We start from the raw sequence: 16,014 nt of genomic DNA on the forward strand, positions 1-16,014 counted from the left end.
CTTCACAGGCACGATGTGTCAAACCCTGGCGCGGTCCTCAGCGTCTCACAAACGAACATCACAAGGTTGAGTTCCCGGCAATTCTGCTCGAATCACTCATGGCTTAAATGCAGAACGCCAGCTCATTATCTGCTTCAGCTGAAAGTCTTTAAGTTTGCACGTGAGCATCATCCACAGGTGCTGCAAGTCATTAGGCCTGCACGTGAACATCCTCCCACAAGTGCAGCCAATAATGCTGATGAGGGGGAAGGACTCTTCTGCCAGCACCTTCTCCACAGACAAAAACCAGTTTTGCATACCACTGGAGAGCAAAGAAAGAAAACAACACCAAAATGTCCTGCCAAACCCCCAACACACAACATTTTGTGTCGCACTGCGAGTTTGGTCCGCCCACAATCGTTGCCACAGTCGTTATGTTCCACTGCAGTCGTGTTGCCCAGGTGCATTTACGCTCATTTGTGCCACAATCCTGGGCATTCTGGCAGGTTCTGTGTTTGGCTGGCCAGTGCAGTATATTGCTCGAATCGTTCGATTCAGCCTCTAGTGTGATGGGGGTATAATGGAACACTTTGTCAAAAATTTAAGCATTACCATGGCAATTGCCAAAATCAACAAACACTACTCATGTCTCTGACACCACTGAGACTAGAGCGCAGAGTCTGGGCATGAATTACTTTTTAAATCGTTTGCTCAAAGTCGACATATTCTTGAAAATGAGCCAAAAGGGCAGTTTTGAAATTTAATCCTGATGAAATGACACCTCATTGCATTCTGTTACAGAAGTGCAAATGAGGGTGAACAGAGAGTATAGAACAGAAAGTATAGAGTCAAGAATATTCAATTTCAGTTTATTACTTTTATTGTGGTTGTCCATTCGGCTGCTCCTATTTTGTTCGGGGTCGTCACAGCGGATACAGCCAGGTCCGCATTGGCATTTGGCACAAGTTTTATGCCAGATGCCCTTCCTAACGCTCCAGTGTAGCCTGGAGAAACACACAGCCGCTGGTGTTCCAAAAAGGTCTCCTATGCCAGTACTAACCAGGCCCCGCACTGCTTAGCTTCTGAGATCTGACAGGATGAGGCTCTCACACAGTTGTCAATGGTAGCACCAGAGACATTTTTTGGGCCTGGGGGCAGGGTGTGGGGAACTAGGTAAGGATTGCGTTAGTGATTAGGTAACATGATTTGTAGAAAATGTGTAAATTGCCACTGTAAAGTTAATTTTTAGTATCTATTACATGCACATTGTTAATTCACACATACAGTGCACAACAGATAGAGCGAACAATAGCAATTGTTATTCATAAAACATAACAGCTACTCTTCACAAAAACAAAATCAAGTTTTTTGTGTGTGTGTGTGTGTTGGTTGCACCACTGACAACAAACACTAGTCAGGATACAGGTTGTTGTTCTGTAGTGGTGCTATTCTCCTTCACTCCATCTAAATGTGGGCTGTCACCTCTCATTTCTCAATTTCACCAACATTTAGTCACTGTACATGGTTCTTTGTCAAAAAACAAACAAACAACCACTTTAAATTATGCAAACCAAAACAAATTCAACAATGAAAAAAGAAAAGAAAATATGAAATACTTTTTGTTTTATGTAAGTGGCATGGGGTCAAGCTGTTCTCACTTTCTGGGATGCATATCCCATGAGCTCTCGGTCTATAAATGTGATGAACCAAGTGTGAAGCTTACAGTTACCCATGAATGGGATCCATCCTGTGGTTTGTTGATGTAACTTGCCAATCTAGCACATGATGAAGGCAGCTGACATAAACAGACTCGACAAGCTCATCAGGAGAGCTGGCTCTGTTCTGGGGGTTGAACTGGAGTCTGTAGTGGAGGTGTCAGAGAGGAGGATGTGGAGGAAACTGCTCAGCATCCTGGACAACACCTCCTACCCACAGCATGCCACACAGATGTCCTGTCAGAGACTGAGACCACTGAGGTGCACCACAGAATGTCACAGGAGGTCTTTTCTACCTGTGGCATTCAGACTGTATAATTCCTCCTCCTTCCGCAGGATGAAAACAAAATGAACAGAGTTATTCAGCTATTCATTGACTCAGAATTATGTGCAATATTGTCAAACATCTTGTGCAAATGTCTTCCAGTCATTTCACATAAATTTGTTGTACTTATTTAAAAAAAACAAAAATCCCCCCCCATGTTCATTGTTTACTGTTTCAGTACTCTGGCAAAAGAATTTCCTTTGGGATAAATAAAGTTGATCTTATCTTTTGTAATAATGTAACAGGCTTGTACAATGCAATTTCTACAAAAAAAAAACGAACGGCTATCACATCTGTAGAGCCTGAGGAAAACGTCCCAGTGATGGTATGCACAACAACATTATGGGATCCAAAGAATTAAGGGATTGCCAAAGTATGTGAAAGTATGCAACTGAAAAATAATTTTTTTTGAACATTTCAACCATGGTTACCATGTCCTACTTTGTCATGGATGGACACTCTTTGGGCCCTCTTAAACGTTTTTAAGATAAGGACAAGCATTCAACTATGAGCTGCCAGGATACATTTGCATGAAAGTGAGAACGGTGTTTTATTGACTGGTAGTTGAGCCAAGTGCAGTCAATAAACAATATCCAGTAGGTGATAAAGGAGGGGTACTCAAGGGTCGGATCAGTCATATAATGGTGGTGGTCCTTGAGAGGGTCCTTGGTTCAAACCCCGACCAGACCAGAAAACCACTCAGGGCCCTTGGCCAAGGTCCTTAATCCCCAATTTGTTCCCATTGTGTAGTTGAGTGTCTTGCATGGCAGCACCCTGACACTGGTGTGTGTTTGTGTGTGTGTGTGTGTGTGTGTGTGTGTGTGTGTGTGTGTGTGTGTGTGTGTGTATGTGTGAGAGAGAGAGTGAGATTGAGAGAATGTGAGGCAACATTGTAAAGTGCTGTGAGCTTCTAATTCAGATGGAAAAGCACAATATGAATGCAATCCATTTTCCATGAAAATATATGATTTTGAACAGCAAATATCAATTTTCTGGTGGGATTATGTGGGACTACAGAAATTCCTGGAGACTATAGCCCCATTAGGGCTACTTGGCAGTTGCTTATGGAGTTATTGAGTTCAGGGGATTTATCTCATCTCTGATACCAACAATTGGTCCATTTTCACTGGCGCTGTTGTGTAACCTATCCAGTCACGTAAGGACTCCATATCGAGGTTATGATCATAATATTTCCCAGCACCACTCTCTGTGAAGTGCCTGGATAACATGTATCTACACTACAATCTCTCCTGGTCCTTTTCCTTCTTATACTCCCCCCCCCCAGCCCTTTATCTTGTTCTTTGCTGCCACGTCTGTTTCTCCTATTCTGTGTCCCTCCCTCCCTACACACTGAATTAGCCCCAAGCATTGCTCATATATAGTAACCCAGAGCATTGCATTTCTGATTCATTTCCCCCCATTCTCCTAATGTTTCTGCTCTTTTGCTTTCTGCAGTGGCTACAGGCTAAAAGTCTCCAGCTGGCTTGTGAGTCAGATATTCCATCCATTCCCTCCCCAGGCCAAGCCTATGGCTATGAGAAGGATGTCCTGGGTGTGCTCCGCAAGCTGCAGCCTCCACCCAGTGACACAACCCTGGGGCCAGCCTACTACCACCCAATGCTGGTACAGACACACACACACACACACACACACACACACACACACACACACACACACACACACCACACACACACACACACACACACACACACACACAGCTTGTACATCTCTCACAGAATGTGGAGAGTTCATATGTGCACGTGTGCTTTATTATTCTGTTGAGTGTACTTATTCTGCCTGCGTGGTCCATTAGTGGTAGGCATATGTAATGCTCCACTGAGCCTCAATGATCCACCCATCCAGTCGGCTCAAAACACATTTCCATAACTGATTGCAGCTCAAGTTTAAAAAAGCCATAATGCACCAGTGCACATCCATTTACATGCCAACAAAGATGGTATTATAATTATTCTTCAGCCTATATTACAATATTCAATTAAACTAATGACCACCGTTATACTGCTGTGCTTGTCAATTAATTAATTTTACATATGGTAATGACCACAGGAAGTCAACAGCGTCCTTGATTTCTGGCCGAGGTTGTGTCAACACGCTGGCATGGCCCTTAAAGACTTGCTGTGATTCAGGTCGATCAGCAGATCACGTCCATGACGTTATCATCGCCTGTTTCATCTTCTGTGGTACTCCTCTTAGAAAGTTCAAACTCTCTTTCTGTTCATTTTCTTCACTCCGTCTCTCTGACACAAACATTTTTTAAAGCGCAAACAGCCCTTCTGCTGTGTGCACCAGCAGAGATCAAAGGAGTATAGAGGTGAATTTAAATGGTTGTCTGAGGAGTGAACTAGAAAGTCGCTGAGACAGCTTTTGAAAGATGCAGCAGGAGACAGCAGTCAAAGCAACCTGAGTGTTTTATGCCTCTGTGTTGTTGAGAAGAAACAAAGCACATTAATCAATTTATTCACTGATCAGAATTGAGGGTTCAAGCCTGTCTGTATAACTCATTTACTTTAAAGGATTGACTATAGTTGCAACTTAGAACATACCATAAGCATTGTACCAGTGGAGGTAAGGGCAGGTCGGCAGGTCAGCAGGTCGGCAAGCCTGCGCTTGTGCAGTGCCATTGCATCCCCCCTCTATGGAATTGTCTTCACTTGAGATTGGCAACCACCCGGGCTGGCAGACAACTAGTCTCCACCTCATGACAGTAGTCATATGCTGCAGCCAGGTGATGCTTGGGCACCCACTTAGCCTTTTCTAGGTGCTAGGGTCCTCAACACTGAGGCACCTACTATAGCTCATTAGGGTGTTTTGACACCTCATGTGTTTGGGTCGTACTTTTGAACTGAGGGAATGGAAAATTATTTTGTCATTTCTCTTCTGATGCTTTAATAGTTGAGGTCCTACTGGTTTGATTGCAGTGTGTTTATCTTAGTGGTATGACATGAGTTTTCCTTAATGAAGTATGGTGTACCACAAAGTTCTGTTGTAGGGCCACGGTTATGTTTTATATATGTGGCACCGCTTTGTTAGATTACACATAGCCATGGGATTCATTTTCACTGTTATGCTGATCAGTTCCTCAGTCTTCAGTTCCTCAGTTCACTTCAATTCAATTTATATTTATACAGCAGCAAATCACAAACAAAGCTGCTCAAGGCGCTTCACACAAGTAATGTTGAACCTTACCAAACCTACATTCCTCTTGTTTGATTTCCCGTCTGACATGAACATCACTAAGATATCCTTGAGCAGCATGTGCTTGGCAAGTGGGTGCCAACTGGCTGCAAAGCCGGGTGGCTGGAGGCTGCTGGAGTGCTTTGGCCACTTCCTGTAGCGCTGTTCCTCTCCCAAAATAGAAAAGGAAAAGTGTGTGTCAACCCCTCACAAGTTGTCTCATGGTGCACACATTTTGAGTCACACCTATGTAGTGAGGGGTGCGAGGCGCCACCTGACGATTTTGTGAAGAAGACTGCCGCACAAATTTTTTGTTCTGGTCAAAAGTTAAGCGACGTGCGGGGTGCCACCTCGTGACCTCGGCTGATTCAGTGATCAGCAAGGCAATAAGCCATCCATCAGCCGTCCATTTTTAAAACCTGCTTACTTAAATTAAGGGTCATGAGGGGAAGGGGGGGTGGGGTAGCTGGAGCCCATCCCTGGTGTCAGTGAATGCGGGTGGGGTATACCCTGCTGTGTTATTTATGATCATGCAAGTTATGGCACACCACCAGCTTCAAGGAAGTGCGCTTGTGGCACCATCAGCTCTCTGCTGTGCACTGCATGTACAACATGATTGTTCACAATTGATCCATAGCAACAGCAAGCGTACATAGCTGCTGTAGAAACCACCTTGGTTTTGAATATTGTGAATGCCCCACTGTGCTGCGGAGGGCATATTTTTAATAACAGCTGTTAGTAAATATGACATATAAATGATAATATACACATTAAAACACACGTTTTAAGTTTTAGAGAATTTGATGTGTGGATGTTTGAATGAAGCAGACTAGATTCAAACCCATGCCATGGACAGTATGAGATGTATATTTTTGAAAGGCATTTTCTGAATTCCAGGACATAATACCAAGAAAAACCTATGGTTATGAGTATTTTAAATTCACATTTCATTAACAGATAAGCTGCCACTACATTTTATCAAGATGAATAATATGGCACTGACAGACTTTTTCTTGAAGCTTTGTTTGACATAAATTGTGTCAAACAACAGAATTTCTGTTTCTCCATTGACTGTTGAACTTAACAGTGTATGTGTGTCGTCTCTTGCTTTAACTTTGAAAGGTTACTGTTCAGCCTGCTTCAAAGTTTTAAATTGACTCTCACACTTGGGACGTGATTCAATAAGGTATGAACCAGCACACTGGTGTCTCAATGTTGAGGACCTAAGTAGGGCTGCAGCTATCAATTCTTTTAGTCATCGAGTATTCTATCGATTATTCTGATGATTAATCGAGTAATCAGATAAAAAGTACTTTTGCATTTTTAACAACATCAACAGTCCAGGGCTCTCCCTAAGCAATGGCACAATGTCGCTGCATCATCACAGAGATTGTCAAATTTAGTGTATCCCTTTCTGTTTTCCTCAGTAATTATTTATTTTTTCACATCTTTCCAAGTTTTGGATCTTTCCTGGTGTCAGGAGCTCCGCCACAGTCCGGCCGAAGTCTTGACATTTTGCTGAAATGGCAATGGGATGTGGCTTTCTGTTTTTGTTTTCCTCAACTTGTAAAATTGAACCATTTTAAGTTTTTTTAAGGTTGGTGAACTGGGTCCCTGTGTTCATTTTTTTTTTTATCCCTCTTTCTCTGTGATTCAGCAGATGCATTTCAGCTGGAGGTTGAACATGCAAGCCTCACAGTCAGTTTCTTTTATTATTATTATTTTATTTGAGTTACCGTGTTTGTGAAGTGTTGTGTGTTGCCCAAAAAAGCGCAAATTAAAAAGCGAAACACTAAGTAGGAATCTGCGCAAAACACAGAAGGAAGAGTGGACTTCTTCCAGAGACTGTCAGTGTGGCGGGGATGGAGCTGTGAGGGCATTGTTTAGGCCGCTCACACTGGGCAGAGAGAGGCAGCCACCGCCGCTGAGCGAATAGCCACCCCCACGTAGAGCGGAGAGCAGGCAGCGGACGAAACTGTATTTTTTAAAAACAGACAAACGAACTGCTTCGCTTTAGCTATTGTGCTAATTTGATTAGCGCTTACACAGCTTCTTCTGTTTGTTTTTCTGGGGATGTTATAGCACCACAGACAGGCCTGGCATATGTATTGCAACGTTAAATGAAGATTCAAGGCACAGAATTTGCCTCAAACATTTTTTGTAATCGAATTATTCAAGTTACTCGACTGATCGTTTCAGCCTAGACCTAAGCAGCTGGAGAAAGCCAAGGCGATGCTCACGCTTCACCTGGCTGTGGCAGATAGTTATTCTAGCCGGTTGTTTGTCTGGGTAGTTGCCAGCTAAGTGGCCTCAGTGTGCATGTATGCATGTGTGGGTGGGTATGGCTTCGATCACAGAGTAGCGGGGAAAGCTGATATTTGCCGTTTGGTGTTGCTTATGTATTTTGGGTCAAGGATGAACACTGCAAAACTGGAAAGATGATAGAACTAATATTTTAGGGGAAATTAGCGATATTAGCTAACGGTAGTGGAAAAATGAATGTTGTGCTGCAATGCACCATGAGAGTTTAGGGTTTTGGGGTTTCGAATGTTGTTCTTGTGGTTCATATTAGTTTAACAGTGTTGTTAGTGTTACTGATTTATTGTGTTTTTATAGTTCAATTGGTCTAGTCAGGGGCAGCACGGTGGCTTAGTGGTTAGCACTGTTGCCTCACAGCAAGAAGGTCATAGGCTCAGTTCCCACCTGTGGCCTTTCTGTGTGGAGTTTGCATGTTCTCCCCGTGTTTGCATGGGTTTCCTCCGGGTGCTCCGGTTTCCTCCCACATCCAAAGACATGTGGGTTAGGTGGATTGGAATCTTTAAATTGTCCGTAGGTGTGCGAGTGGGTGTGAGTGTGTTTGTTTGTCTATATGTGGCCCTGTGACGGACTGGCGTCCTGTCCTGGGTGTACCCCGCCTCACGCTCTATGACTTAATAATTCAACAAATAACATTTAAATGTGCACCAAGAAATGTATATAAGATTATATGATATATATGAGTATAAATTAGATTAGATTATATATGAGTATAAATTTAATCTTTGGCTAAGTATAAAAACAGGAAAATAATTACAGTTTCTCTTTGTTAAAAGGAAAGTATATTCCTCAAAGTTTTCCTTCCAGCACTGAATTACATCCTCAGTTGAGGTCAACAGAGTCCCATCCTTACTGTAGACAGCTTGGATGGTTCCCCGTTTTCCCCTCCTGAGGTGCCTCATGATCCGCCAGAAGCACCTTGGTGCCGACTGAAAATCCTTCTCCATGGTTGCTCCGAAGTCCTTCAACACCCACTGCTTTGCCTCCCCACAGCAGAGGCTGCTGCCCTTCGGGACTGTCGGTGCCTTGCAACTGCCTCTGGAGTCCTCCGAGATAACATATTCCAGAAGGACTCCTTCTTCAGTCGGACGGCTTCCCTGACCACCGGTGTCCACCACGGTGTTTGAGGGTTGCCACCCTTTAAGAAGCCAGCTGAGGTGGTTCGGGCATCTGGTAAGGATGCCTGCTGGGTTCCTCCCTAGGGAGGTGTTCCAGGCACGTCCATCTGGGAGGAGACCCCGGGGAAGACTCACAACTAGGTGGAGAGAAGTTGGGGTCCCCTACTGGAGCTGTTGCCCCCGCGACCCGACCCGGAAAAGCAGTTGAAGCTGAGTATGAGTATAAGAATGTATATTCGTGTACTGAGGGGTCTGTGTTCTTCCCAGCAGGGGGCACTGTGATTCCATCCCAGTGTTGGTTGTTTTATAACCTATGATCTTTTGCCACCTGGCTGGTTGAGATCCTAGGTTTATTGGGATTATACATGGGCCGGTATGCGATTTGGATGGTATGATAACCAGGGGCAAAATACAGTGGTTTCACAGTTTCATGGTATTATGTCCATCCATCCATCCATCCATTTTCTTCCGCTTTATCCGGAGTCGGGTTGCAGGGGCAGCAGCTCAAGCAAACCCACCCAGACTTCCCGATCCACCACACCTTCCCCAGCTCCTCCGGGGGAACCCAGAGGCATTCCCAAGCCAGCTGAGAGACACAGTCCCTCCAGCGTGTCTTGGGTCTTCCCTGGGGCCTCCTCCCAATGGGACGTGCCCGGAACACCTCTCCAGCAAGGTGTCCAGGGAGCATCTGGAAAAAATGCCTGAGCCACCTCAGCTGGCTCCTTTCACGTGGAGGAGCAGCGGCTCGACTCCGAGCTCCTCCCGAGTGACCGAGCTCCTCATCTTATCTCTAACGGAGCGCCCAGCCACCCTTGCGGAGGAAACTCATCTCGGCCGCTTGTACTCACGATCTCGTTCTTTCAGTCATGAGCCAAATCTCATAACCGTAAGTGAGGGGCGGAACGTAGATCGATCGGTAAATCGAGAGCTTTGACCCCCTGCTCAGCTTCACCACGACGGTCCGATACAGCGGCCACATCATTGCAGACACTGCACCGAGCCGTCTGTCGATCTCACGCTCCATCCGTCCCTCGCTCGTGAACAAGACCCCGAGATACTTAAACTCCTCCACTTGAGACAAGGACACTCCACCGACCTGAAGAGGGCAAGGCACCTTTTTCCGGTTGAGAACCATGGCCTCGGATTTGGAGGTGCTGATTTTCATCCCGGACGCTTCACACTCAGCTGCATTACGGTATTATGTATAGCTTTAAAATGTGCTTTAACAACATTATGGCTATTTGCATATGAAGCGTGTGTGATTCAGGCTCACTAAATGACGCGATGTCTACCGCTACGAGCACTATACACTGATAAATTTAGAGAAAATACCAAAATGATCATCTCTCTTTTAGACATGTAGCATCTGTCCCATGGGAAACATGACTTACTTGCTTAGGGCTGAATAACGTCCGGAACTCTGGATACTCAATACTTGGCCCAGCTTCACCAACAAAGTGCTTGGAATGATGTATTTGTCCTTGACATGTTTGTGTGAGAAATTTGGGTTGACCACAAGCACGACTCGAGTCCCACTGGTACTTCTCAGTGGTTTCAAAGATGGGATAAAGTTTACTCCTTCCATGTAATCCTTTGCGGGTATCTTGAATCACTCCGAGTCCGACACAGGCCATAGCTTTGTTGCCACCATTTTTGGTTTGAAGGGCTATTCTGCAGAAAATAAATGAAAAAGCCGACTTGGTCCTTTTAGACGGAGGGAAAAAATTCAGCGCAGGCCTTCGCCTCCTTCAGCCAGCCAGAGACAAAGGTGCATGCCAGGGGGAAGGGTGGCAGCAGCCGCCTCTGCTCTGCCTGTCGAGAATTCTCATAATCGCTCATACTGTAGGGATGGTATAATGGAAAATTTTAGTGGTTTTGATACCGTGGCTTTTTCATACCACAGTATACCTTGAAACCAGTTATCAGCCCATGTCAAATTGGGATGTTATTGTAGGAGTGTCCTGTTGGTGTCTGGAGGTTCTCTGAATTGGACAGATTTCATTAAGCTGTCTAATAACTTCAGGTTGAAGTGGGATTGACTTCAACAGTGTGGCGCAAGTGTTTTTGGTCCATAGGGACTGTTCATTGAAGCTTTCCGGAGGCGTTGTAAATTCAGCCAGGAAATGTATGGAAGACTGATCACTTTGCAAAAAAGGAGGATTTTGATGCAGGGTAATAACACATTGTCAGTCCAGTGTGACACATTCCAACCTTAGTGTTGTCTGGGAGGTCCAGTTCTCTGTTTAAAGTGGAACGTCAGGCAACTTTTGATTCTGTAAAGATATGTCTGTTGCTATATTCAATACAGCAGTTACCCACAATCCATCCACTAGGAGCAGTGGGCAGCCACAGTCCGGTAGCCAGGGTCCAACTCCAGATGTAGAGATGCTGCCTTGACCAGGCATAGATAAAGGAGCAGACCCTAAATAAGCATGTTTTTCATTGTGGGAGGAAACCCACACAGACACGGGAGAACATGCAAACTCCACACATAAAGGGTGGGAAACAATCCCATGAGCTTCTTGTTGTGCAGGATCAGCGCTAACTACTAAGTCAAGAAGGTTTTGTGCTGAGGTGGACGGACTTATCTTTTAGATTGAGAGACACTTGGAAAGCGCTTATGGAGGACACGTCTTTGGTCCCAGATCTCTTCAGAGGATCTTTGGGTACTGCTGGAATGACTTTATGTCAAATGAGAGGTTACTTAGGGAGACTCAGATGAGAAGTATCACTTGCATTGTGAAGGTAGGTCAGCTAAGACATTTTGGCCGTGTAGCGCATTTCTCTGTGCCTGATACAGAATATTGCTGGCTCAGTGTTGAGGACCCAGGCAGGTGGAAAAGTCCAAGAGGATGCCCACACATTACTCTGCTGTTGTGCTGTTTGGGAGGTGGAGTTGGATCAGCTCTCTGTCTGGGTGATTGCTGTCCAGGACTCAAGGCGGTTTTGGGTGTAGTGGATGTGACATTAGCGCATACTCCCAGACCTGACTGAAAAGCTTTTGAGAGAATATGATATCCTTTGCTTCCGCTGCCTCAGTGTATGCACTGTTTTACAGAGATTTGTCACAAGTATAAATCAGTCTTGACCCTCAGCCTGATACTGTCAACTGCCCTGAACTAAATACACCCATTATGACATTTGCAATATGGGTTTTCTTAATATATCATCATTCATATGATAGCAGACATTACATCCTGCAGGTTGGCTGAAGTGTGACATTCCCCATTAGCATGTGTAACTTTGACAGTAATTGATCTGTGTCCATGTGCTGTGCCCATGCACTGCATGGACTGCCTGCTCAAATGGCTGCTAGTGTCTTTACTCTTATTCCTGTGGTTTCCCTTGTGTGTCCACTCATATGGCCCCGTTTCTGTGGACTGTCCCGAGTTCTTCTTTAGCTTTTGCCATCCAATCCGAGTCTTCCTTTAGTTTCACTTTGGTGTGTTCCCTTCTGTTATGTAGGTTACTTGTGGTGTTTCATGATCTCCTTCGTCTGCGTCTTGCTCCTGTCTTACTTCATCTGTGATCTCTTTTCTGTGTTTGGGTTTTGATTCTCATGCTCAGAGGAGCCAGTTGCTGTTTCTCAGTGTGGCAGCTTGCGAGCATAGCTGTTTCATTATTTAATTTGATGTTGTCTTGTCACTGGTGCACTTTGTTAGTTCTGTGAGTTTTCTGCTGTTCACCCTTCGTTGTTACTTTCTTTGATCACTTTTCATTCTGCCTTTCACTTTTATTCCGTGTTGGTTTGTTTACGTTTCTTCATTGGTCTCACCTGCTCCCGTGTGTCTCATTAGAGAACAACTTGTTTCCGATAGCTTTAAAAGGGCTCTCTCATAGATATACGAGGCCACAATGCCAAGGTTTGTGTATCAGATCCTGCTGGTGGACATCTCTTCAGAAGCCTGCTACCTCACCATTCCCATGTTTACTTATTCCCTGTGCTTTCTGCTTTTCCCTATGCATGTAGAAGTGGTGGTGACTAAGTGGCTAGTGTGCTTGCTTCAGTGCGGAAGGTTCCGGGTTCAAACCCCAACCCCTACCACATTTCTCCAATTAATGTGGAGTTGTGTCAGGAAGGGCATCTGGTGTAAAAGTTGTGCCAAATCAACATGTAGATCTGCTATGGCGATGCTGAGTAAAAATGAGGGTTAGGATTCTGTGCATGACATAACTGCCTGTTTCTTGACAGTTGATTTTTGTTTCATGATTTGGATATTAAGTTCAGTGACGTGTTGTTTTTTCTTGAATGTTTGATTCTTTATCCAAGATACAACCCCAATTCCAATGAAGTTGGGACGTTGTGTGAAATGTAAATTAAAACCGAATACAATGATTTGCAAATCCTCTTCAACCTATATTCAATTGAATACCCCACAAAGACAAGATATTTAATGTTAAAACTGATAGACTTTTGTTTTTGTGCAAATATTGCTCATTTTGAAATGGATGCCTGCAATACATTTCAAAAAAGCTGGGACAGGGGCAACAAAAGACTGGAAAGTTGATGAATGCTCAAAGAGTCGAGATGAGATATACTTTATTGGTCCCACAGTGGAGAAATTATGTAACCAACTTGACCAACAACACCTGTTTGGAACATTCCACAGGTGAACAGGTTAATTGGAAACAGGTGAGTGTCATGAAAATTCAGTGAGGTATATCTTATACAGTAGTGTTCAGAATAATAGTAGTGCTATGTGAATAAAGATTAATCAGGTTTTGAGTATATTTCTTATTGTTACATGGGAAACAAGGTACCAGTAGATTCAGTAGATTCTTACAAATCCAACAAGATCAAGAATGTTGTGAAAGTGTAGTGACACGGACCCACAACAGGGGGCGCAAATGAACGGTCAATAGATGAGCCAAAAAGTAACAATTTAATGTTGTGAAGGTGCACAACGAATACACAGACAATCTCAGAATCTGATGACAGTCAGTCCACAAAGGTGACGTGTGGGCAGGCTCGAGGATAGAAGACGTCTGTCCTGAGAAGAGCCGGAACCACACGATTTCCGCCGCCACCGAACCTGGTGAATACTGGAGCCGCCAAGTCCCGAATTCCCAGGTGATCACCGTCCCCGACTGTCGGATCTGGTACTGCTGGCGAAGAACAAAGACAGTCAAGTGTGGGTGTGTGTACACCCAGTAACAACAACGGTGGGAATGCCACCTCCACCTTTAACACACACTCGTGCAGCGTCTGTTTAACCACTTATCTGACGAGACGAAGGACGAAAACAGTCGTGACCCACGCCGGTCCTCTGGTTGACAGCTGCAACACAATAGCTCTGGAAATCACTGAATGCTGGCAGAGAATATTACCTCCATAGAAGTACGATATCTCAGCGATGAGGTGGAGATGACGTCTGGGTTTTATGGAGTGAGATGATGAAGAATGAGTGACAGCTGTCAGGAATTAATGAGTGACAGCTGTCACTCCCGGCTGTGTCCGTGGCGGCAGCGCCCTCTAGTGCCTGAAGCCCGCACTTCAGGCAGGGCGCCTTCTGGTGGTGGGCCAGCAGTACCTCCTCTTCTGGCGGCCCACACAACAGGACCCCCCCCCCTCAACGGGCGCCTCCTGGCTTATCGGGGTGTCGACGGTAGAAATCGGCTAGGAGGGCCGGATCCAGGATGAAGCTTCTCTTCACCCAGGAGCGTTCTTCGGGTCCATACCCCTCCCAGTCCACCAAATACTGGAACCCCCGGCCCATTCGACGGACGTCCAGGAGCCGGCGCACTGTCCAAGCCGGCTCCCCGTCAATGATCCGGGCAGGAGGCGGCGCCGGACCGGGAGCACAGAGGGGTGAGGTGTGGTGAGGCTTGATTCTGGACACATGAAAGACTGGCTGGATCCGCAGTGAAGCCGGGAGTTGGAGCTTCACTGCGGCAGGACTGAGGATTTTGAGGATTCTGTAAGGTCCAGTATACCTGTCCTTGAGTTTCGGGGAGTCTGCCTGGAGGGGGATGTCCTTCGTGGACAGCCACACCTCCTGCCCGGGCTGGTAAGCAGGGGCCGGGGATCGCCGGCGGTCCGCATGGGTCTTCGCCCTCATCCGGGCCTTCAACAAGGCAGAACGGGCGGAGCGCCACACCCGACGGCACTTCCGCAGGTGGGCCTGGACCGAGGGCACACCGACCTCTCCCTCCACCACGGGAAACAATGGGGGCTGATACCCCAAACACACCTCAAACGGGGAGAGGCCGGTGGCAGAGGACACCTGGCTGTTATGTGCATACTCGATCCAGGCCAGATGTTCACTCCAGGCCGTCGGGTGTGCGGACGTTACACAGCGCAGGGCTTGCTCCAATTCCTGATTGGCCCGTTCTGCCTGTCCATTGGTCTGCGGGTAATACCCGGACGAGAGGCTCACAGTGGCCCCCAGTTCCCGGCAGAAGCTCCTCCAGACGTGTGAGGAGAACTGGGGACCACGATCAGAGACGATATCGGTAGGTATCCCATGCAGACGGACGACGTGGTGGACCAGGAGGTCTGCTGTCTCCTGGGCTGTTGGGAGCTTCGGGAGGGCCACGAAGTGGGCCGCCTTGGAGAATCGGTCCACTATCGTGAAGATGGTGGTGTTGCCCTGGGACGGCGGGAGGCCCGTGACGAAATCCAGGCCGATATGGGACCAGGGGCGATGAGGCACAGGAAGTGGCTGGAGAAGCCCTTGGGACCTCTTGTGGTCTGCCTTGCCCCTGGCACAGGTGGTGCAGGCCTGGATGTACTCCCGGACGTCGGCCTCCATAGACGCACACCAGAAGCGCTGCCGGACAACTGCCACGGTCCTTCGCACCCCTGGATGACAGGAGAGCTTGGAACCGTGACAGAAGTCCAAGACTGCGGCTCTGGCCTCTGGTGGGACGTATAGACGATTCTTCGGACCAGTTCCGGGGTCCGGGCTCCGTGCCAGGGCCTCCCGGACGGTCTTCTCCATGTCCCAGGTGAGGGTGGCCAAGATAGTGGACTCCGGAATGATGGGCTCCGGTGGATCCGACAGCACCGTTTTGACTTCGTCTTCGTGTACCCTGGTTCTTGGTCCCGGGGCGATAGGTGATCCGGAAGTCAAAACGTCCGAAGAACAGTGACCAGCGGGCTTGCCTGGGGTTCAGCCGCTTGGCGGTCCTGATATACTCCAGGTTCCGATGGTCAGTGAAAACCGTGAACGGCACAGACGCTCCCTCCAACAGGTGTCTCCACTCCTCAAGAGCCTCTTTCACCGCAAGGAGTTCTCGATTGCCAACGTCATAGTTCCGTTCAGCTGGGGTCAACCTGCGAGAAAAGTAGGCACACGGGTGAAGAACCTTATCGGTCTCTCCGCTCTGGGATAGCACGGCTCCTATCCCTGAGTCAGAGGCGTCC

The 16,014-nt window shown here is 46.6% G+C and overlaps 1 protein-coding gene across 1 annotated transcript in view; it reads left to right on the forward strand.

Annotated features, from left to right (window-relative positions):
• LOC117509961 (sperm-tail PG-rich repeat-containing protein 2-like) overlaps positions 1-16,014 on the forward strand; it is a 54,125-nt gene that overhangs the window by 11,645 nt on the left and 26,466 nt on the right. The window contains exon 3 of the mRNA XM_034169569.1: positions 3,475-3,642. Coding sequence (XP_034025460.1) covers positions 3,475-3,642 — 168 coding nt within the window. The remainder of the gene's footprint in view (positions 1-3,474; positions 3,643-16,014) is intronic.

This window comes from Thalassophryne amazonica, chromosome 5 (assembly GCF_902500255.1).
Source record: "Thalassophryne amazonica chromosome 5, fThaAma1.1, whole genome shotgun sequence".
In the NCBI taxonomy this organism is placed as follows: Eukaryota; Metazoa; Chordata; class Actinopteri; order Batrachoidiformes; family Batrachoididae; genus Thalassophryne; species Thalassophryne amazonica.